Source organism: Pyxicephalus adspersus, chromosome 4, assembly GCF_032062135.1.
Source record: "Pyxicephalus adspersus chromosome 4, UCB_Pads_2.0, whole genome shotgun sequence".
In the NCBI taxonomy this organism is placed as follows: Eukaryota; Metazoa; Chordata; class Amphibia; order Anura; family Pyxicephalidae; genus Pyxicephalus; species Pyxicephalus adspersus.
Window position 1 is genome coordinate 32,838,670 of NC_092861.1, and position 22,625 is coordinate 32,861,294.

The window sequence follows — 22,625 nt, forward strand, 5'->3', positions numbered from 1 at the left end:
GAGATGGCTGATATATGATTCAGCTTTCAAATACACTGGCTTTGGTGTTTATTCATGATAAATAAAAGCTTTATTTGCTCATACTCCATTCTTTGCTGGGAATATACAGTGCCTAATGCAGGTGTAATACTTTGTGACCGGAAGGTATACTGGAAAATAAAGCTCTGATCTCTGCTCTATATATATCTGTTATCGCCAGTAGAACAGATGTCAGAGGCTGCTAACAGGTTAATCTATTTCTCTGCCATTGTTTAGACTCAGCTAACATACCTGTTCTACCTCAGCGACTGTAAATATTGTTAAGGAGTTTCTGCAGGCTATTTGTGGGATGATCCAACAAAGATGTGTTTCTATATCTGTGGTTGCTGATGTTCTACAGACAACTGATAGGTGGAACAATAGAAGTCTCCAACAGCAAACATGGAGGAAAAAATACTAGGTCATGCTTAGGACTTGCTGGGGTGTTAGTCCACTATTGTGCTGCCAGGTGAATACGGAGACCCCTGCTGGTTGTTTGTACCGTACAACACTATTATTAGCTCCACAATATAAAGATGCCTCCCTGCATATAAAGTTTTTACTTTTTTTCAGTGATTTAGTACTGTGATCATTACATTTAAACTCCTATTCTATTTCCCAGCCACATACACAAGTGCTAACAGCACGAGTATCTTGCAACAACCTTTCAGTGAATACAGGCAGCAAGAAGTTTGTACTGTGACCATTACCTGCTTGGCCATAGGTACTTGCTTTGCACAGCATCATACTAAAAGAAACAAGTAAAAAAGCCACATTTAAATTTATTAATTGCAGTTTTAGGTAATTTACTTTTTGCATGCAGATATTTATTAGGCTGTGTATATATGTAACATAAAGTTTGCTGTTTTCTGGGTCTACTGGGTTAGACCTTGAGAGAAGCGAGAATAGTTTTTAATTCATGTGTGTCTCTTTCCCTGCATTTCATTTCATGCTGTTACCTAACTTTCCCCCCAAATCTCTGTAGCAATAAATACATTTATTTTATCTGTGCCAGTAGTTCTGAACATGAATATTGATCCATAACTAAAACGACTCTTCTTTCCTATACAAATCAATGAAAATGCAACTTTTAAAACAATATCAAGCAGAAATAAATATTCAAATAAATTGCAAGCAGGCAGGTTGTTTATTGGAGATAGGAAAGGAGGTGATGTCCCTTCTACAATATCACAAACTTGCCTGCCTGTTCACAATGTTTTGAAATACACTCACCTGTCCTTGTAACCTTGCGGACATCGCCATCTTCACTTCTTCTGTGTCTTTGGTCATCTTGATTGGTCTAGCTGTGGAGGGGAGTTCATTTATTTCTCGCAGCCTGGTATGCCAGGGTACCTGGCATTAAACACTGTACGTCAGAAAAGACTGAAGTTAGGTAGGGAAGTAAATTTTACTGCAAAAGAAAGAAGCTTGCAACTTAAATTAAATTGAGAGAAATAAAACAATGCATTTTAACCCCATAGCATTTCACTTCCGTTTTAGACTGATCCCCACAATAATGAGCCTTTTTTCTTCTCTCTCAAATTATGAATGGTGAATGGTGAAAAATTGCTATTTATTATTGGTAGCAGGTTGTCATATACTGAAGACAGAAAATGTCTGCTTACAGGTTTATTAAATTTCAGTTGATGTTAATTTTCTGCTTCTAACATAATTTTTTACAATATTATGACATTATGTTACATTACATTTATCATGTTTGGTTGTCTTAAATATAATAATGTAGTCATTTATTTTCCAAAACCTTTAAGGTGTAGTCCATAGCCTGAAGTAGTGCAGCAGTTACCTCTTGCCAGGACATATACCAGTAACAAACCCTGCATTGATGAGGTCATGGCCTCAAAGTATAGGTGTGTGAGGAAACTGTCGAGAAACTAGGGAAAGGCAAGAAGTTTATTATTTCAAGTTAGTTAAGGTTAACAGGAAGATTTCTAAACAGTACACTTTAAAAGCAATTTTCTCAGTGTTCAATATTGTTAGCAATGTTTTTATGTTGACTTAATTAGGTTACTAGAATACTATTGCAAAATTATTTATATTTTTCCTTGTGCTTTTATTGATTTTCTTTTACATGTTTACAGACAGGGCTGGCCTTAGACTTTACAAAATTACACTATGGTGCCCCTCTGTCCAAGACTCAACCACCCTCCTATGCCCTTTTTTTTAGCACAGCAAAGAGCACAAAAACCTTTAAACATAACTATCTTCATTAACTAAATGTCTTGTGGGCCCGGGCCCATGCTTGTTCACCTCATCTTGGTGGTAATCATAAGAGTTAGTGCAGACACAAAGACATCAGTTTCTCCATACAGTACTTCCAATGCACTTGAAGCGGATCACCCAACTTCACTGATGAAAGTGTATCCTCTCCAGTCTTGGAGGGCTTTCATAAATCAGGGCCATTGTCCTAATCAGCAATAAAGACAGAAGGAGAGAGGCTTCACCCTTTTTTAAGGTAAAGAAAAAGCTTGTCTACCCTTCTATTTAAGGTAAAAATTTTAGTTTACGTGCGCTTTAACCATCTTTATTAGAGCTGTCTTTAGTATTCATGTTTAGAATAGTATGCACTGAGTGTGTAGATGTCCTGGGTCCACTTTGTGACAGTGTCTAAAAATAGTGTCTATACTCATAGCTAAACGCCATGGTATTCAACGTTTTTCTAACCCAAGCAAAATGCTGATGAGTGTTGTCTCATTGTCTGGTTTGTAGTGTGGACAGCTAAAACATACATATTGAGCTCTTGTATGATGCTAGTTGTATAAGCAATAATAGATTTTACATCTGTAAAGACCTGTTTGATTCACTCCTCCAAAAACCTTAGATATAACTGTTCTGTATTCTTTCAGTGCATTCGGTGTAACCTGCAAGCAGGTGGCCATAAATTAATATTTTTATGCTTTGTACTGCTGTGTCTTGAATGCAGTTTTAGAAAAGATGGGCTACATTTCTTTTATATGGAGTAGGGAAAGCTTAAAATCCTTGTCACCATTTTTGCCATCTGTGTCCCATTGGGGAGATTTTCATACATTCCTCGTGCTATAGAAACAGCAGAAAGCGAGACAAAAAGGAGCATGTCATCTTAGACAAATGTCACCCATGACAAATGTAAAATAACCTGTATACTTTTACAATATTGGCTTTATGAGTCAGCTGTATAAATAAAGGATTTGATCTGATTAGGAATCCTAGTTTCTGAAAACTGTAAGGCTGAATGTCATATTCATATTCATATTCCTATTCATATTACTTATCTAAAATATAGAATATGAATTATTCTATTATTATTTTTGTTTTATGTTTATGGCACATCTCTTTATATTCCCTTGACACTGGTATAGAGGCATTATCCTGGGAGGTCTGCATTGCAAGTTATTAGTTGTTCAAGGAAAGGTGTTACAATAAATGCATATTTTAGGCACTGACATCACACCTTAACTCCTGAACAGGCAAAGCAATAAACTGTCGTGTCTTGTCATGGTTTGGAACATTTTACCCCAGTACGTTTGGACAGCTCCAAACAAATAGAGTTGTTTGGATTATAAAATAACAATACAGAGGACTTTTTTTCAACAAAAGTGAATAGCAATTGACATTATTTTAAAAGACTGTTGGTGTGATTTTTTTTATTTGCTATGAGCATGGCCATACTTATGTTGCCCTTGCTGATTTTTGAGATTACTATTGTAACCTGCTGGAACTATTGGTCAGACAAATTAGCTTTCATGTGTTAAATAACCATTTGTGATGCCCTTTCCAAGATGTAGCTTGGAAAAGCTGTAGAAAACCATGTTGAAAACTCAGTGATATCATTAGCTTAGTGCTTCCTTTTCATTAGCTTTCTGCCTTCTGTTCCTGGTATTTTCTAGATGAAATGAGTAGCTAGCTGCAAATGGAGGCCCTAAAGACTTCTATTGCAGCGACTAATTCTTTTCATTTTCACCAGAAACAGATACTTCCTGCTGTGGAATAAAGCTGGACAGCCAGAATGAAAGCACATATGTGTGTTTGTGAATAAATACCTTTTTACTACTGTTTTGTGAAACGTGTTTTATAATAATTCTCATTATTTTGCAGGTAGTGGATTTTAAGCTGTTGTGTACTCACACAACTGAACAATGGTACTCATATTGGGACGTCGATTAAACAGAGAGGAGAGTGGAGTTCGTGAGTCCCCAGCAACTAAGCGTAAAGTCTTTGAGATGGACCAAAAGTTGATGGGGCATGAAGTCTTTGACTTTAATTCTGGTTCCTCTCACTCCGAGAGCATACTACAGATCTTTAATGAGTTCCGGGAAAGTCGTCTGTTTACTGATGTAGTAATTTGTGTGGAAGGCAGAGAGTTTCCCTGCCACCGAGCCATCCTGTCAGCTTGCAGCAGCTATTTTAGAGCCATGTTTTGCAATGACCACAGAGAAAGCAGAGAAATGTTGGTGGAGATTAATGGGATTTTTGCAGAGGCCATGGACTGTTTTCTGCAATATGTTTATACAGGAAAAGTAAAAATCACCACAGAAAATGTCCAATATCTGTTTGAAACCTCCAGCTTGTTCCAGATTGGTGTGCTGCGTGATGCATGTGCCAAATTTTTGGAAGAGCAACTTGACCCTTGCAACTGCCTCGGAATCCAGCACTTTGCTGACACTCATTCTCTCAAAACACTCTACACAAAATGTAAAACGTTTGCACAACAGGCATTTGAAGTTGTTGTTCAGCATGAGGAATTTTTGGAGCTGGGAAAAGCAGAGGTCATTGATTATATCAGCAGTGATGATTTGGTTGTCAGCAAAGAAGAGCTGGTATTTGAAGCTGTCATGCGTTGGGTGTACCACCATGTTGATGTCAGGCGGCCTATGCTACATGAACTTTTGACACATGTTAGACTACCACTTCTCCATCCTAATTACTTTGTTCAGACAGTAGAAGTAGATCAGATTATTCAAAACTCCCCAGATTGTTATCAGCTACTACATGAAGCTAGAAGATATCATGTACTGGGAAATGAGATGATGTCGCCACGGACCAGACCACGGAGGTTTGACATTTTTGATTTCTTTAGATTACTATGTCACATTTTACTTTTTAGTCAAGTTGCTATTCTGTTGTGAAATATTTTTGATATTCGTGAAAACATAGATTAGTCATTGCTGATGTGGCGGCAGCACATAAACATTACATCAGTGATTACATCAGTGGTTTTGAAGTATATAAACTACAAATTCCATAAGTCCAAGTAACTTCTTCAGCTCACTTAAATGTTGCATTAAATGTGATCAACTACTACTAAATATAGCATGACCCAGATGAACTAGCATATCTTCAAAACATTTGATTTAGTCCCCTACCTGTTATGTGGCCAAAAACAGGTGGACATTATAGTGAACCTTTCCCATGCATGGCCAAAGCACTGGTTAGCCTTATTGATTTCATAGATAGGTAGGACCAGCTATATGATCTGGTTATCCTTAGGGACAATATCATTAGGCTTTTATTTACTTCATAATTGCTTCCCCCTCCTTAAAAGTCTATGGGAATGCAGAGCTTTAAATGGAGGTCAAAAGGATGTTATCTGCAGGTCAAAGACACATGTTAATGAATTCTGAATAACCTCACAAGCGTATCAAACTAATGTAAAAAATAAGGCATGTTTGTCCATAGAAGTCCATCAACACTAAATCTGGCCACTACTACTTGTCATTCTGTCCCATATATACATTTTTATGGGCTCAAATCCCAAAGCAAGGTACTTTACTTTAGCCATTTAAAAAAGCTGCTTTCCAGTGTGCAATTTTAATTGGATGCATTATTTAAAAGAAATTCTAACTAAATGGCGTCAGTTGAGCACTATGCCTTATACTAGTGCACTCGTCAGCATAAATAATATGATAGAATCTGGATTTGCTGGCAATTTTAAGGCTGAAGTCTAAACTTCTCTGAACTTTGTACAAACTTTACCCTTAAACATTTATACTTCTTTGATGCAAGGACTTTACTTGTTGACAGTATTTTCCCCTTAATTAATATCTGTGTTTTTATCAATTCATTAGTAACTAAAAGCACCAGTGCTGGTATTTCATCTATGTGCATCATGTAAGTACACAAAGCCACCTCCCAACTATGTGCCTCCTCTATCCCTTTTATATGGTTACTGAGAAATATGAGCAGAAAACAGAATACTATTCCAAGCTAAAATTAAATCCCTCTTTGGCTGCAATACTAGAAACCAGTCAATATTTATTTAGGTTGGGAACAAAATCACTCAATGTTTTAAAATTAGCATGCCTTGAACACTATGTTAAAAATACCAGAATAAATCTAACGCCCCCCCACATGGATGAATGCCAGCAGAATTCCTGCTGTCGGCCTATTGTCAGTATTGTGTGTTTCTCATTGATTGCCCTTGATTAAAATTTAGGACAGCATTCCCACACAGTCCTATGGTAGGGAAAATAATGTTTCTCAGTTTTAAGTTTCACTTTAACCTACAGGTCTACTCCCTACTCTGTTACCCGACAGTAAAAGAAACATCTCACTCATGGGGCCTGATTTTTTAAAGCTTACCAAGACTGGAGAGGATACACTTTCATCAGTGATCCAGCAAACCTGGAAGGCATCTGGTCCAGGATTCAAAACATTTGCTAGCAAATCCATTCCAGGTTTGCTGGATCACCCTGTTTCACTGATGAAAGTGTATCTTCTCCAGCCTCGGGCAGCTTTATTAAATCAGGCACATGAGCTCATCTCCTTGTCAGTCTGTTTTCTCTTCCTATTAGCATACTTTTTATTCTGCATTACACCTGTTTTTTTCTTGTGTTGCTTCTCCCTCCCTTTACACTGCTTTGTAGAAATGTTAAGGTGCTGGGACCAAGTCAAATTAAGGTGCTTACACTATTTGCATTAGGAGATACATCAAACGATGCATTCATAAACACAGAGCTGCATTTATTTTTGTGTTTTTTTTATCTGCTAAGAGTCCAGATTTAGGAAAGGGCAATTAATAAACAATTTTGCATTTTCTCCTACATATGGGATACCTCTAGGTGCTTTAGTTTCCTTGAAAAAACCTGAGTGAATTGACCTCCACATTAAAATTACCATAAGGAATATGTATAGGTGTGCTCTCCAAGACTGTAGAAAATATATATTCATCAGTGAAACTAGGTGATCCAGCAAACCTGGAATAGATTTCCTTAAAGTCATTTGCTATTTTTAAATGTATTCAATCCTGGACCAGATCCATTTCAGGTTTGCTGGATCACTCAGCTTCACAGATCAAGGTGTCCCCTCCCCAGCCATGAAGAGCGTTAATAAATCAGGTCTACTGTAAGATTATGTTGGGGCAAGTACTATGTAAATGGTCTGTTTACTCTTTGATACCTTGCAGAATTTGTTGGCAATATAAAGAATAACATACAGACTTCATAGTACAGTTCATTTAGTGACCAAATTTTAAATATCATTTTTATGCTTACAGGTCTACTGGCTACTCTGAAGTTATTGTGGTAGTGGGAGGTTGTGAACGTGTTGGAGGCTTTAATCTGCCCTACACTGAATGCTATGACCCAGTGACTGGTGAATGGAAGTCTCTTGCAAAGTTACCAGAATTTACCAAGTCAGAATATGCTGTTTGTGCTTTAAGGAATGATATTCTTGTGTCAGGTAAAGTAAACTTTAAATGCGAGTTTCTTCCTTGATACAACTTTTTTCATAATTTATGATGTTAATGCGTTTTCTGTAGGTCTTGCTCTGTGTGTCTAAGCCTATATTAGAGCGGTGAATACAGCAAGCTTTTACAATGCTTCAGTATCTACAGTTTTGGGATGTTAAGCACAGATCAGTGCTTAACGGCAGTTGTGAGAGGGTATAGATGGGTTCCACAGCACAGGCAATTGTTGCTCCTGTCCAACTAAATCTTCCAGGTCCATGAGCTGTTATTGAACTTGAAAGTCCCCAGGTCACAAGAAACCACCATCCAATTGTAGGGCTAATTGTCTTGTCACATGACTTTAGTAATTCCACCTAGATTGTAGTCGGGACAAGAGTTTGGCTGAATTGTCACGCAAGGGACCAAAAATGTTGCTTGGTGTGTTCACTCACTGCTGAGCTTATTTTGGGGACTGTATTGGGCACTTCATTCAGCTGTTTTGAGCAGCAACCAACTCATATCTATTGGAGCATTTGATCATTGGTAAATCGGATCCTAAAACCTAGTAACTGTTTTCCATCTGCAAAGAACTCCCTAACCCTTAAACTCTCCTGTTTTTAGTAACAAAATTTATATACTATTTTGATGCCTGCATGTAGCAGAAAGGCTAGTGTACACGTTTATTTCATATGTAAACTTTTGCAGGTACTGATTACCTAATTTGGAAAATGGCACTGAACCTCGACTGAACTTTCAATTTAAATCAGCTTAATATTTTTTCAGGTGCACAAAATCAAAAATATAGTTATCTTAGGGCCCATTCACACCTTTTTCATTCTCATGAGGTATGCATTAGTGTAGCTGTAACTGTACAATATTACCCTAACTAAGTAAGGCAAGGCATCTTTAAAACACAGCCAGTGAGGCGCACCACAACGTGCTGTGTCACTCTAAAAGATGCATAAATGGGTTGAATTTCAGCAAGGAAACCTGAGGTCCACACACAGAGTAAATGCCCTTCTTTTTAGCATGCTGGCTGGGGCGCAGACTTTTCTGTTCAGGTTGTTGCTGATTTCTGTAAGGACCTATTCAGACTTGTTATCCTTGTTGGGATAACACACCTGTGTTACACAATAATTTGCTTTGTGTTAAGGCAACTTTTTTATTTTATTAGGTAGCCAATGCACAATAATGGAAATTACAGACAAGCAGTGTTTTTATTCTAACACAGTGCTGTATTACCTTTATATGTTGAAGTGCTATTGATAATGAATTGCATCTTAGTCTTAGCAGACTAAGTGTATGTTAATATGCTTTGCAGAAATCTGTTCAATTTCTAGACTTTGCAAATGTTTTGTTTTGCTGCACCTAGAATGTGTTTAGCAAATTTCAGAACATTTAGAATAGCTTTAAACACACATAATTCAATTTGTAATCCAAATGAAAATACAATTGGCATAATAATGCCAAATACTAAACAAATCAGTTTTGCTGCAGTGACCTTGTATGGGGTGACATTGTGACTTAGTATGAATTTCCTTTTTCTTTTACCTGCAGGTGGCAGAATCAATAGTAGGGATGTCTGGATGTATAACTCTCAACTAAACATTTGGATACGAGTAGCTTCCCTAAACAAGGGGAGATGGCGTCATAAAATGGCCGTCCTACTGGGAAAGGTAAAATCTGTATAATAAAGGTTTAGTTGAGTAGATACTTAGGGGTTTACGGGTAGTCCCCGGGTTACATACGAGATAGGGACTGTAGGTTTGTTCTTAAGCTGAATTTGTATGTAAGTCGGAACAGGTACATTATTTTAATAAATGCAATTAGGACAATTGTTTGACTCAACATAATATGAGGCAGTGTGGTGTCAGTTACTGTATAAAATCCTCACTGTGAGTTAATCACAAACAAAGCAAAAAAAAAAAAAAAACTTTATGGAGCCTAGACATTCATTACCTTTTAGAGCAAGCTGTGCTTTCATATGCAAAAGGAAACAACTGCAGAGTTTGTGTTGGTCATTAAAGAGTTATAAGATGTAGCAGAAGAGCTCAGTCCTTAAGATCACCCACAACCTCGGCTGTGTTTAGCAAAAGATTTCTTCTGCAAGTCATGCAAACCAACTCCCTCCCCCCCATCAAGCCTCTCTCCTGCACACCAGCAAACAGGGAAGCCCTATTTGTATCTAGGAGCCATCCGTCCATATGTCCTTAACTCAGGGACTACCCGTGTTTATAAATATTTTTACAGAAGTGTCACTCCTTTTAAAATTGGATTCAATTGCAACAATGAATAAATCCTGTGTGAGTTGTGTAAATCTTGTGTAAAACCATGTATAAATAGACCTCTTAGTGATACCTAGGATTAGATTTTTATTTTTACTGTGTTGCAAACATTCCTCACTTATTTTGTTTTTCATGTAAATGTATACCTTTTGCTACTTTTTTAATATGCTTAGCATTATACTTTGACATTTTGTTCCATATAAAGAATTACACTTTCATCTTCTTTAGACCAGGTTAGATAGATGAAACTTTGTCATCTTTTTGTAATTGAGGAATAAAGTGAACAGTCTTACAATTTTGTTGCAAATACAGTAGTAGCTAAAACTTTGTTTACATATATTTGTGAAAGTGTAGCAGTGACCTAATTTTTATTTTGTGTATTTATGTATATGTTTTGTTTTTGTAAAATTTTGTATTTATTCCTAGTCCTGCAATCACTCAGAACTTCTGATCTTTTTCTAGGTATACGTGGTTGGTGGATATGATGGTCAGAACAGACTGAGCAGTGTTGAATGTTATGACTCATTCTCAAATCGCTGGACAGATGTAGCCCCACTGAAAGAGGCTGTGAGTTCTCCAGCGGTTACAAGCTGTGTTGGGAAATTGTTTGTGATTGGTGGAGGTCCTGATGACAACACCTGTTCAGATAAGGTAACTTAAACATATATGGAATGTTGTCTTTATCTGCACATTTTTTTAAGAATCTGTGGGTTTTTTAGGTGCAGGGCCTAATTTACCATTAGGCACAGTAGATGGTAGAACATTTTTGACATACATTAGCTGTGGATATTGGGAAATATGTGTATATAATATATAATATGTTATAAAAGTTTAATGTTCCATTCACATTTTTGTACTCTGTTAGTGTGTGCATTGTGTGTTGCATTAAGGCAGCATTTCTGGCAGTACAGCAAGGTGCAGTGGGTTATAGTGCAACACCATAGTATAAGTGTGTTTGAGACCTCTTACAGAAATGGTTACAGCATGCAAACATGTAAGAATTTCCACTGTAATTTCCACTGTCTTTGTCTCTACAACTAGGCCCCACCAGGGAGTAAAACATATCAGAGAAGAGAAACAGTGTTAAACATGAAAAAAATCAATCTAAAATCAATGTTCAGCCTTACATTTCCATTGAAAAAAACAAAAAAAAACAAACGATGTGTAACATATACTCTAGCACAGACTTTCTCAAACTTTTTACCATGAGGGCACCCCTTGAAATTACTTTTAGGTCCTCAGGGATCCCCTGCTTTAATTACTAAATCCACAGCTCACAATATATTAGCATGGTGGTCAGTGGAAAAATGCCTCTTACAGTGGGAAGAATGTCACCCTTACAGACCACCAAAAAGATCATTGGTGTAATTTAAAGTGACCTGAAATTACCAAATTGCTCATGGGTAAGGGAACCCCTGGCAACCTCAGGATCAACCAAGGTTCCACTGTTGAGAAACACTGCTTTAATACACCTTTCTAAAAGTCTGACACATAAATAAATAATTTACTTTGCTACACAGGTGCAGTGCTATGATCCTGATACAAATACCTGGCTACTCCGAGCGTCAATTCCTATAGCCAAGAGATGCATTACTGCTGTGTCCCTAAACAACCTCATCTACGTAGCTGGAGGGCTTACTAAGGCGATTTACTGCTACGACCCAGTGGAGGATTACTGGATTCATGTACAGAATACATTTAGCCGACAGGTAATCAATCTTTATAATAATTACATGTGAAGGGTTTGGGAAGTTTCCAGGATTCATCCGCTACTAAGGAGTTCTTGGTACTCCACCCTTGTCAATAAGCCTCTCTGCAGCCCCTCCTTTCACCAAAATAGACATTCCCAAGCTTTAAGAAAGTCTTATTATATGAATAAATGTGTGAAATATTTAATTATAAATGAAAATGACTTCATACTGGCAAAATTCCCAGAACATTTGGTTGGTGGGTTTAGAGTTTTGCTTGCCTGATAGTGGTAAATAAAATATTTAGACAAACAAAAACAAATGCTTTTTTCCCCTGGTGGCATAATATATAATCAAACATGTGGGAAGTTTGTACATGAAAACATGGGATTATCATTGTGTTGGCATAAATGCTTACTTTATTTCCCAAGTGCCACAAGACCCCAAACCATGGGACACTATGTTATGCCAATAACAAGGAGAAAACATGTTCTGCACTTTTGGCAAGTGTATTGTTTGGTGAGGACACTTATCATACTTGTTTGCCTATAGGTATAAGTGAGTACGGTTAGCCAGCACTTAAACATGCTCTGGTTTCTCATTGCCTAATTAGACATCTGGCTAGAGATAAAGAAATCAATTATTCAGAAACCAGTATAAATGCTAGTTGCCTGGCAGTCATCCTGACCCTCTTTCAATAGTTTGAGTCACTGACCCAAACTACTTATACAGTACATGTACCTAAAAACTTCTGACGTATTCTGTTTCTGCATACTTGTTGGAGGTGAGTGAAGGCAAAGAATCAGCATAAATGCAAAAAAGATAATTGCTGTCATAGTTTAGAATTTGAGGCAAATTCTGCATTCACTGGAAAGTCTGTTTTGCCAAGCCATACTAATATTTAAAACTGGTGTTGTTTACCTTCTTCAAAACAGTAAATGCAGAGTATAAACCACGGCAACAAATCAAAAAGTCATCTTTTGGTGATTCTATATACGGTACACTTTAAATTTCCTAATTTTTGTGGGTCATCAGTTCATACAATTTCTTCCATTCTCATGTATGGTGATCAAAAATGTGTTTTTATACCCTAATTTTTAGTTCTTGAGGGTTTCTAAGAACTACACCTGCCTACCGAAGCATATTATAATGCTTCTGTTGACATGTGTCTTGTTAATTTGAAGGTAGGAGATAATTTTGCTGCAGCAGTCTTGAACAAAAGCTTCTGTAGACAGCCATCTGTCTTACATAATCAGTCTTTGTTCACTAATTACCCTCACACCTATCCAATTACATAGATTTGTAAAATTCACTGTCCCTTTCTGTTAAGGCTTGTGCAAATGTCAGCGTAATCCCATACATATTCAACAGCTTTTTGTGTGTGTATATTATCATATTTTATTATGTTTATGTATGATAATAAATTATATATAGCTTTATTGCAAACTGTTTGTGATGCTACTATAAAAATATTTACTTTAGTATTCATTACAAGTACATGCACAGAGATGATGAAGGCTCAGTCTAGTCCTAGATAGAATCTGCTGGGCTGAGTTGAGTCACTAAAGGTGTGTACACACTTCCAATTTTTATCGTTCCAATCGAACGACGAACGATCGATTGGGCAAAAAATCGTTCGTAAAAAAGTAACCGCCGACGAACAAGGAAAATTGTTGGAAACGAACGACCGGCGGATCGGATTGGGCGACGATCGTTGAACATCGTTCGTGTGTACGGTCGTTCGTTGATCGTCCATGTTCAGAGCATGCGTGATGAACGAACGTCCGTTCACTTTCCTGTCGTGCACATAGTTCCTCTATCGCTTAAACGATCGTATCTATTGTGTGTACAATATCTACGAACGATCGTGTCGTTACCTCTATGTGCAGGATCGGTGCTATACGATCGTTCGTACATATCGTGCAGGAACGTTCGTCGTTCGTTTTCCGACGATAATAATTGGAAGTGTGTACGTAGCTTTACTGGCAATCTCTATATCTTGAAGACAGTAGCTATAGCTTCTGTTCCCCCTAACTTTAAAATTTAGAGTGTCCCTATTCTCACTATCACTTAGGCTATGTACACACGTCCAATGGTTCTCTGAGACATATATCGGACAAGAATCTGGTGTGTGTACAGCGCCCATCGACAAACGATCCCAGTGGAAGTGAAGGGGGAAAGTGCGCAGTGGGTGCTGCTCCGCTGTTCTCCCCCTCCCCTCTTCATAGAGCAGAACGGTGCTGTATGCAAAGCACTCGTTCATGCATCGTGCAGTTATCGTTCACGATCCTTTCCAACAACAATTATTGCACGTGTGTACCCAGCCTTACTCTCCAGTGTATAATAATACGTATGCAGCATATACATAAATAATTCCGCAGGAAGGTTTTAGCTTAGAAAATGGGCAGAGCTTGGAACTGAGATCCCATCAACAGAGACAGACATATTTATTTTTTCGGGGACTACATCATCTATTAAAAACTGAACTATAATTTTGGGTGGACGCTTTTGAATATTCTTTTCAACAAATCATCAACAGATTATGTACTATGAAAAAGTATGTACACACTTAGCCTCAAAAGCTGGTAATATTCAAATTACTTCTTCAAGCATTTTAAATAATGGCCCATCTCTCTTTGACATGAACTCACCTGGAAAAAAATATGAATAACATAAAATAAATGTGTTGCAGCTGCCAGTGGGTTCACAGTTCACTGTGTGTTCCCATTTTGTTATTAGGTAGATTGCTATTAACTGATGATTGAACGTATAGAACTGCATATTTATATTTATTTTATATATATATATATTTATTTATATATTTATATTTATTTTTTTGCAGCAGTGTACTCTTTTAGGGTGTAACTCTTTTTGTTCCATCTGCACTTCCTGGGGTGCATGAGTATTTAAAATGATTACCAATGTATTATTCTAAGTGCTTTATTAAACTGTATTTTCGGTCATGGTCTTCATGTGAGCTAGACTTGAGTAGGGAGAGAACAGATGACACTAGTTTGTAGATATTGAGCCTGTAGTTGCCAAAGCTGTTGGGCTCCCTCTAGTGGTTAGATATACTTATGTTTATCAAGTAGTTCCCTTTTCCCAGCTGACATATTCTCATCTGTGATTTAAAGAACACTTACGAATTGAAAATCATATTCTTTTAGTCATGGGGAATGCTTCTCAAATGCAACACACTTGCCAGCACCTGAAAACATGAGCTATATGACTCACTTCTATCATAGTTGTTTACAGTACCTCTTATCCTGCCCACACATACTCACACATACATAATACTCCCAGTAATTAAAGTATGAAGTCCACCTTAGTATCCTGTAACTGCAGAAAAAAAGTATTAAAAGGTATTGGTACTACAGAATTATCTTTCATTCATCTGGGTATTGTAGTAGAAGATATATGAGACCAGAATCTAAATACCTTATTTCCTCTAACACCACAGAGGGCAGCTATTCAGGGCAATAGGTAAAGTTAACCACACTAAAAACTGTATGAGAAATGCTACCCACACTAAATGCAGCATGAGGAAACTTATAAAGCTTTAAGATATATAGCTTCTTTATATCTATCAAATAAAAACCCTAGCCTACAAAAATATGTCTTTCAGGGTTTAATAAAATCGTAAGTGCAAGGGGTTGGAGGTCCTTGATGATACCCTGATGTGTTAGTGTAATGGCAAGGTGGAAGTATCAAGCTGGGATGTGTTAGGGATGTGATTTATGGTTTAGCAAATTAGGAGTCCCCTTACAATGACATTTCAGTTAATGGGTTGACTTAGCAATGTGTGAGGCATCCTTTGGTTTTATATTTCTCATTTGTCATTGTGTATTTACATGTTGTACTTTAATTATTTCCTCCCTCCCTCCTGTATGCTGCTTTAATGAATATGCAGCCTTACCTCGAAAAATTCTCTAACCTATTCATGTCCTTTAGGTGATAGGGTCTTCAGAACTGAACACAGTTATCAAGGTGAGAGTTCACCAGCGATCTCCAGTGTTTTACCTTTACTTTCCTTACCTTCCTGCTTTCTAGCTGTTTCACTATATAACCTCTCTGATTATTTCTAGCTGCACTGGTGTATCTTACCATGTTTCTATTTGTATAGAGCCACATAGTGTAAATAATATAATATAATGGGGTTATCTGTTCTATTGATAAATGGTACTGTAGAGAACATGGTTTCTTCCATACCATAGACCATGTTCATGCTTCTAAACTAACTAGAGTGCACCACAGCTGTAGAAGTTAGATCACAAATGCCCTTATAATGTATTTTTTCCTTCCTATGCATAGTAACTACATTCTTCCTGTTTTTCTCACTCTAGGAGAATTGTGGCATGTCTGTATGCAACGGGAAAATCTTTATACTTGGTGGGAGAGGTGAGAGTGGAGAGGCAACAGACACTATCTTGTGCTATGATCCAGCAACCAGCATCATTACTGGAGTGGCAGCCATGCCTCGACCTGTGTCATACCATGGCTGTGTAACAATTCATAGATACAATGAAAAAGCCTTCAAAATGTGAACTTACAAAGGAATGAAGAAGGGATGAAGGGGCTTGTAAAATTACCCTGCAATAAGACTCTGTCATCTGAAAACTGGCCCCGTTGTACAGTACGCATATAAGGAATCTACCATTGAATTTGTTTGCAATCATAACAAGTGATCCAAGCTTGAGAAAAGGGACCAGAATCATGCTTGTTCAATGCTTGTCTTTTCTACAGTCACACATACATTCTTGCGTAGGTCAAGCCTGGCATCTGAAATTGGCTACAAAAGCCTGATTATATTGAAAATATGTTTTTACAGACTATTTGGCTTTAGTTCACTCTAAATTTGTAACAGGTTAAGAAAAGATGATACACATGGTTGTAAAATATAATACACATTCTGCCCCATTTCACTTCCAATACTGTCTTGAGTCATGAACACTATTCCTCTTAGAAACACAACAGTGGTAGGCTAGCTGTTTTTGAATGCTTTGGGAGTTTCAGTGGGTGTGATTGTGGTGCAACTAGTAATATATGAGGCAAGCATGACTTTGGATGAAGTAGAATGCAACTAAAAACTGCCTAGAGTTTGATCTTGAAATTTTGGCAAATGTGTCACTTAACTTCAAGAATATTGAGCTGCCTATGTAATATCAAACCAGATCACACAAGCAGATGTCTGCTTTTAAATAGTCCGTGCGGTATGTGCGGAACTGACCTATCACTTTTGTACCACTGCAAAGGGCTTTAAGTGGACATCGTATCCTCCCTAGTGTGTTGTAGCGCGGACCCAAGCTACATGTACATATTACCTCTGTCTGTCATAAAGGTAAATGAGAGATATTGTCCATTTATGAACAGATAGTGTCAGCAGTCATAGCAGTCAGTATAGTCATCACATATGACTATATGTCTGCATAAATTGAAAATCTCCAGTGTTTGCAGTTTTTTTTTTTTTTTTACATCAACACAAGAAACACTTTACTTTGCAATAAATTTGCAATCTTTTTGTGGTAGATTCCTTTGAATCTCTGTAAATAAAAAAATATTTGTGCCTTTTTTTCCTGGAATTCACTCTAATACTGTTTGCATAGCTGCCCAACAGCTATTATTTATGCCAGCAACAAGGACTGTAATATTTGTAAAATAATTTTTTAAGCATTTTATGTATAACTGTCATTGACTGTCAGTTATGAATTATTATTATTTTTTTTGTTTAGTGTGCATGAGAGCAGATTGTGACTTCAGATTCATGAAAATTAAGGAGGGTGTATATGTATTTAAATCTTCCCTTGTTCAGAATTTCATCTGGGATATTTTTTTGCAACTTTGCCTTTTTAGAGATCACTCTTCAATATTCCTAAAGTTGCAGTTTTTGTTGTGCTTGTCTGTGTATGCTTTGTGAGTTGAAAAAGTATGTTGATTCAACAAACCAGGCAAGACCCAAATCAAACTTGTTAGTAATGTAGCCTGATGACTAATGTTCCTAAACAACTTGCATCTCACATGTCTGAAGGTCTAGAAAGACAAGTGTCTTCTTATTTTAAATATGTCTGTCTATTTGTACTTGCTGATGAGGATTTTATTATGTCCTTATTAAAGATAATTTTCATATAACTTTAAACCCCACTACACGCACTTCTAAAAAAATGAATATACAAGTTTTGGTTATAATTTGTCCTTCAGAATACATGGTATATCTATAGGTTTGAAAAATGTAATAATCCTTCTTGCTGTGTGTCTACATTTAGAATATTTAATGCTAAAACTATTTGTAAAGTGTATAGAACAATAACTTACATTTTGTATGAGTGAAAACATTTTAATCCAAAAAATGATTGTGCATGTTTTTAAAAAGCTTTGCTTTTATTTGATTTTTTATACCTATACATTTTGTATTGTATAGCTAATTTAACTCCACTATGATTCATTTTTTCCATAAGGCTTTACCCAGTGTATGCATGCTTTCTATGTCATTTCAGTACGTATAGTGAGATTGTAGAGAGACAAAATCACCTGAATATTATTTTGTTCCCCATGTTAAGGGTGAAGTATTGAAAGACCATTTACGCTAATAAATGTTAGGTGGTATATGTCACGTCTAAGGCTAGGGCTGCTGGGCCAATTAAGTAAATCTTTTTAGCTAAAATGTGATTAAATTTAGCAGAATAGGGCTGATAAATATTTCATGTATAGCCCTAATTAATGTGAATGCCAGAAAGTGGTTAGAAAACCAACCTGCAACAATAAGTATTTTTATACTTATCTCTGCATGCTGTGCAGTTATCACATATTTTATTGTTTATGTGATGTTTTTTTTTTCCTAAAAATGATTAGATGATTATCCTTGGTATTTTTATTTTGTTCTAAGTGAGGGGCCAGGTGAAGCCAGCATATCACTGCAGTAACACCTACTGAACAATGACTGACATTTATACAGACATATTGTCATTGTAAACTAACATAGCTTTTCTTCAGTCTGAATAGAATGCAGTAAACTATATGCCGCATGTTTTATGGATTTATATTTTAGTGTGCCCTGTACATAGTTGTCTGAGCTCCCCTAATAAACATCTATACATTTTGGATACAGCACACAATATCAGCTAAAAGAACACAAGTCAGCTCTACTAAGAAATAATACTGCATTTATACAAAAGGAGAATTACAAGGATTTACACTATACTGTCAGCCACAGTTCCAGAGTCCTAGGTATGATTCAGTGTTAAAGGAGAATAGGCCTTAAAATAGCTTTCTTTGTTATTCAGATGAAACTAGCTCTATGTTAATTAAGTGCAGCACTTAGGAGACATCCTGAAGCCCGGTGAGTGGGTCTCATGGGAGACTGAGTTTCTACAGACAGTAACATTGCTTGTAAGGGGTTGAAATTGCCCATATAGCTCTACTGCACCTAACTACATAGTGGTAAAGGTAAACTAACTAACAACTGATAAACTGGTAAAAATTGTAAACGATAAAACAGTAAAATAAAAGATGAAATCTAGTACAACACATAATACAGAGAAAATAGACATACTTAAACTAACTCCTATTTATGAATATTTTCATATGATTCACACTTTTTTTCAATTTTCACTCGGATCTTAAATTTACTAATTAAATCCAAAGTGAAAGTTGTGAGAAAACTTACTTATGTAAAGGAACAGTGGTGATGTTGCTTCATGGATGTCAAATAGCAGCATTGATTTTGTGGCCCACTGCAGCCTAAAAATTGCCATAACCTAATTGGTTGCTGTAGTTTACACAGTTCTGTTTTCTGCTAACTTTTATTGTGTTGCTGGCTACAATAGCGTAAATAGTTATTATAAACCCATTGTTTTCACAAACCTATACACTTTGAAATAATGTGGTATAAAGGGAAATGTGTATAGAGCATAGGCATAAATATCTTATATAAGTATATAGGAATAGTTAAATGTAAGATGATATTGAACAATAGCAGTTACTGCTGGGTGTGGACTATTTCAGGGTTTGTACACAGACCTCCTTCTTTATGTTAAAATTTAATCTTTTGCCATGGCAGTCTCTCTTAGTGTAAAATCTGCCTGTGGTTAGGAGTAAATGGAATATGTTGATAAAGTACAACTATGGATTTTTTATTGATTTAAAATAGAAGTATGGTTTCACTTTGAATATGAGTGATCAGGCACATCTTGCAGAAAGACACAGGTAATGTCCCTTCTGCAATAAATCATACTTAGCCTTCTGATTGTTGTCTTCATCATCTGTCACCCCGGCATCCTTGTGGCTGTCCGGACTCAATTAACTCTCGTGGACAGGGTAGTGCTATTAAAGAATAGAGATCAAGTAGGTGAGAATATTTTACTGCATAAAGGGGCATTGCATGTTCCTCCTGCAATAAAGGACCTGCCCACCTGGTCACAACTTAATTCCACTTTAATTAAGATTCAGCATGAAACATAAGCTGTTGGAATAATTAAGTATAAGCAGCCAACAATTTTTCAAACGTTCCTTTAAAGTCCCTGTCTGAGCAAAAACCTAGCATCCCTAGAGCAGCTGATAGGGAAGGATGGCTTTGGTATGGGGATGCCCTCAATGTCTCTTTCAAGGTTATGGCCGTAATTTTTCCCAACGTTACAAAGCAATGTTTACAATGTTTTGTGACCAGTGTATTACAAACATAAACAAGAAAGTATCCTTCATTGTATAACACCAGCTTTAGTCCAAATGGATCCTTGCTATTTAGTTTTGTAAAGCAGTTAGGCAGTTTCTTGAACAGGAGTACTTAACATTCCCCCTTTCATGTCTATAAAAGTCGTTGATAGGGGAATCAAGCTATAAATGTTATACACAGCTTCTACAAAACCACAAATCCACTGCTTCTCTTCACAATCACTTGTGCTTCTATGCATTTCCAATAAAAAGTGAAGGCTTGGCAATTCATTGGTGGTGTTTGTGCTGCCAAACTAGAAATCCACCACCTGAGACCACATTTTTCTAATACAGTAATGGCCACTTTCTGTAGTCTTTTATTACACATGTTGATGATCTTGCTAACAAAGCTAGCATTTTCTGAATTAATCCAATCTATGCTATTTTAAACTATTAGACCTCCAAAGCAATAAGTGCAATGAGTCAACTTGTCCACGAGTATCTATTTGTAGACACAGGGAAATGTTAGCTGGAGTTGCTCTAAAACGTTTTGACGTTTTGATCAAGTTCTGATTTGAATTGGACAATGCAACTTAATGGAACAAAAATATGTATAGTTTCCACTATAATGTGCCTTTAGAACATGGATTTGTTGAGAACAAAGATATTGGATGCTGACATGACAGGAAAGTGTGTAGTGTGCATGTACATATTTAAAACCTAACTTGGTACTTACCAAAACAGAAGAGTTATTTCTAATACAATTAGGGGGAAAAAAAGGGTTGTTTTGTATGCATGTTGTTTTTAATGTACACAATATATTCTATACTGTAAAAGAAGTATGCATCACTAAAGGGAATAGAGTGATAATTGCTGATGTGTAATCATGTTAAGACGATGACATCCTTCTATGTTCTGGTATTGAAAATCTGTAAAGTAAACATCAGATAATAAAGCTTTCCTGTTCAAAGTGCAACATACAGAACTCTAAAGACATAAAGACAGATGTTGTCCTGAGTAAGGAGTTTGTGGCATTGCAGGATTATGGGGCACTCCTGTGTGTTTATAACTTACTGTACAATGACGTGATGCTTAAAAAATGCCCCTTTAAGTACATTTTTTAATGATTTTTTTTCTGCAATTGTACTACAAATGTAACATGACTGTTTTACTATTGTACTGATATTTGACCTAAATAAAGAGATGTCCGGAAGTGAAAATAATCAACTGTGGTTAAAAATATGGAAGCAAGGAGATTAAAGGCTGATCAGTAGCCAACCATGTAACAAAACCTACAGCAATTTTCTTTTCTTAGTGCTTATGTATCCATGGCAGCATGCGAACAAGGGTATAGACCAGCGGTCGCCAACCGATGATTCGCGGACCACTGGTTTGGTCAGTGCACCCCCTGAGCGTGGTCAGGAAAAGGACCCTGCCAGGGGGACGCACCGGCCGGGGCAACAGACCACGTCCTCCATGCAAATCCCTGTCTCAGAAATGGGCAGGCTGTGTTTCACTACACAACCCGCCCACTCTCCCATCACAGGCTACAATGGCAGAGTGGGTTATGGCATCATGACGTCACTATGGTTTGACAACCGGCTCCCTGCGCATGCGCGGTAAGGAGCTGATAATTTTAGTGGTCCACGGGACCAAAAAGGTTGGCGACAGCTGGTATAGACTACCACATGTATGCTTTCATGTGTGCACCAGGAATATGTCTGTGTTATTTGCAGTATCCATTCAGATATCAACTGTATTTTTCTAGTGAAATTCAGAAAAACAAGTCTATCAAGTTCAACCACTAGAGAAATTAACATATCCCAGGTATAAAACAATATAGACATAGTTGATCCAGAGGAAGGCAAAAGAAAAACCCTGGTACAATTTGCTTTAACAAGGAAAAAACAAAAAAATCTTCCTGATTCCATGAGGCAATCGGATGTTCTCTGGATCAACAGTCTCTGTTATCTTTACTTTGAAGCTATAATACCCAGATATATTCTGTGCTTCTAGAAATCATCCAGCTTTTTCCTAAAGCAATCTATGGTAGATGCTGAAACTACTTCCTGAGGGAGCTGAAACTTCTTTTCCTCCAGACGCAAAGAGTGCCCTCTTGTCCTTTGTAATGATCTCAAAGTGAATAATTGGGAAGAGAGTTCTCTTTATGGCCATTTATATATTTATAGAGTGTGATCATATCCCCCCTTAAATGTCTGTTCTCAAGGAAGAATAGATTCAGTTTAACTAATTTCTTCTCAAAGCTGAGCTCCTCCATTTCTTTTAACCCCCCTGGCGGTATTCCCGAGTGTGGCTCGTGGTAAAAAAAAC

General features: G+C 37.0%; 1 protein-coding gene across 4 annotated transcripts in view; it reads left to right on the forward strand.

The window, feature by feature from the left end:
- Window positions 1-21,517, forward strand: part of KLHL24 (kelch like family member 24) — a 37,469-nt gene extending 15,952 nt beyond the window's left edge. For 3 of the 4 annotated variants that reach the window (XM_072407761.1, XM_072407760.1, XM_072407762.1), the window contains 7 exons: window positions 4,111-5,068; window positions 7,508-7,692; window positions 9,236-9,354; window positions 10,426-10,614; window positions 11,484-11,672; window positions 15,603-15,638; window positions 15,995-21,517. In XM_072407761.1, the coding sequence (XP_072263862.1) occupies window positions 4,152-5,068; window positions 7,508-7,692; window positions 9,236-9,354; window positions 10,426-10,614; window positions 11,484-11,672; window positions 15,603-15,638; window positions 15,995-16,195 (1,836 nt within the window). In that variant the 5' untranslated portion in view covers window positions 4,111-4,151 and the 3' untranslated portion in view covers window positions 16,196-21,517. The remainder of the gene's footprint in view (window positions 1-4,110; window positions 5,069-7,507; window positions 7,693-9,235; window positions 9,355-10,425; window positions 10,615-11,483; window positions 11,673-15,602; window positions 15,639-15,994) is intronic. The other variant, XM_072407763.1, reaches the window with a different exon arrangement.
- The last annotated feature ends 1,108 nt before the right edge of the window (window positions 21,518-22,625 follow it).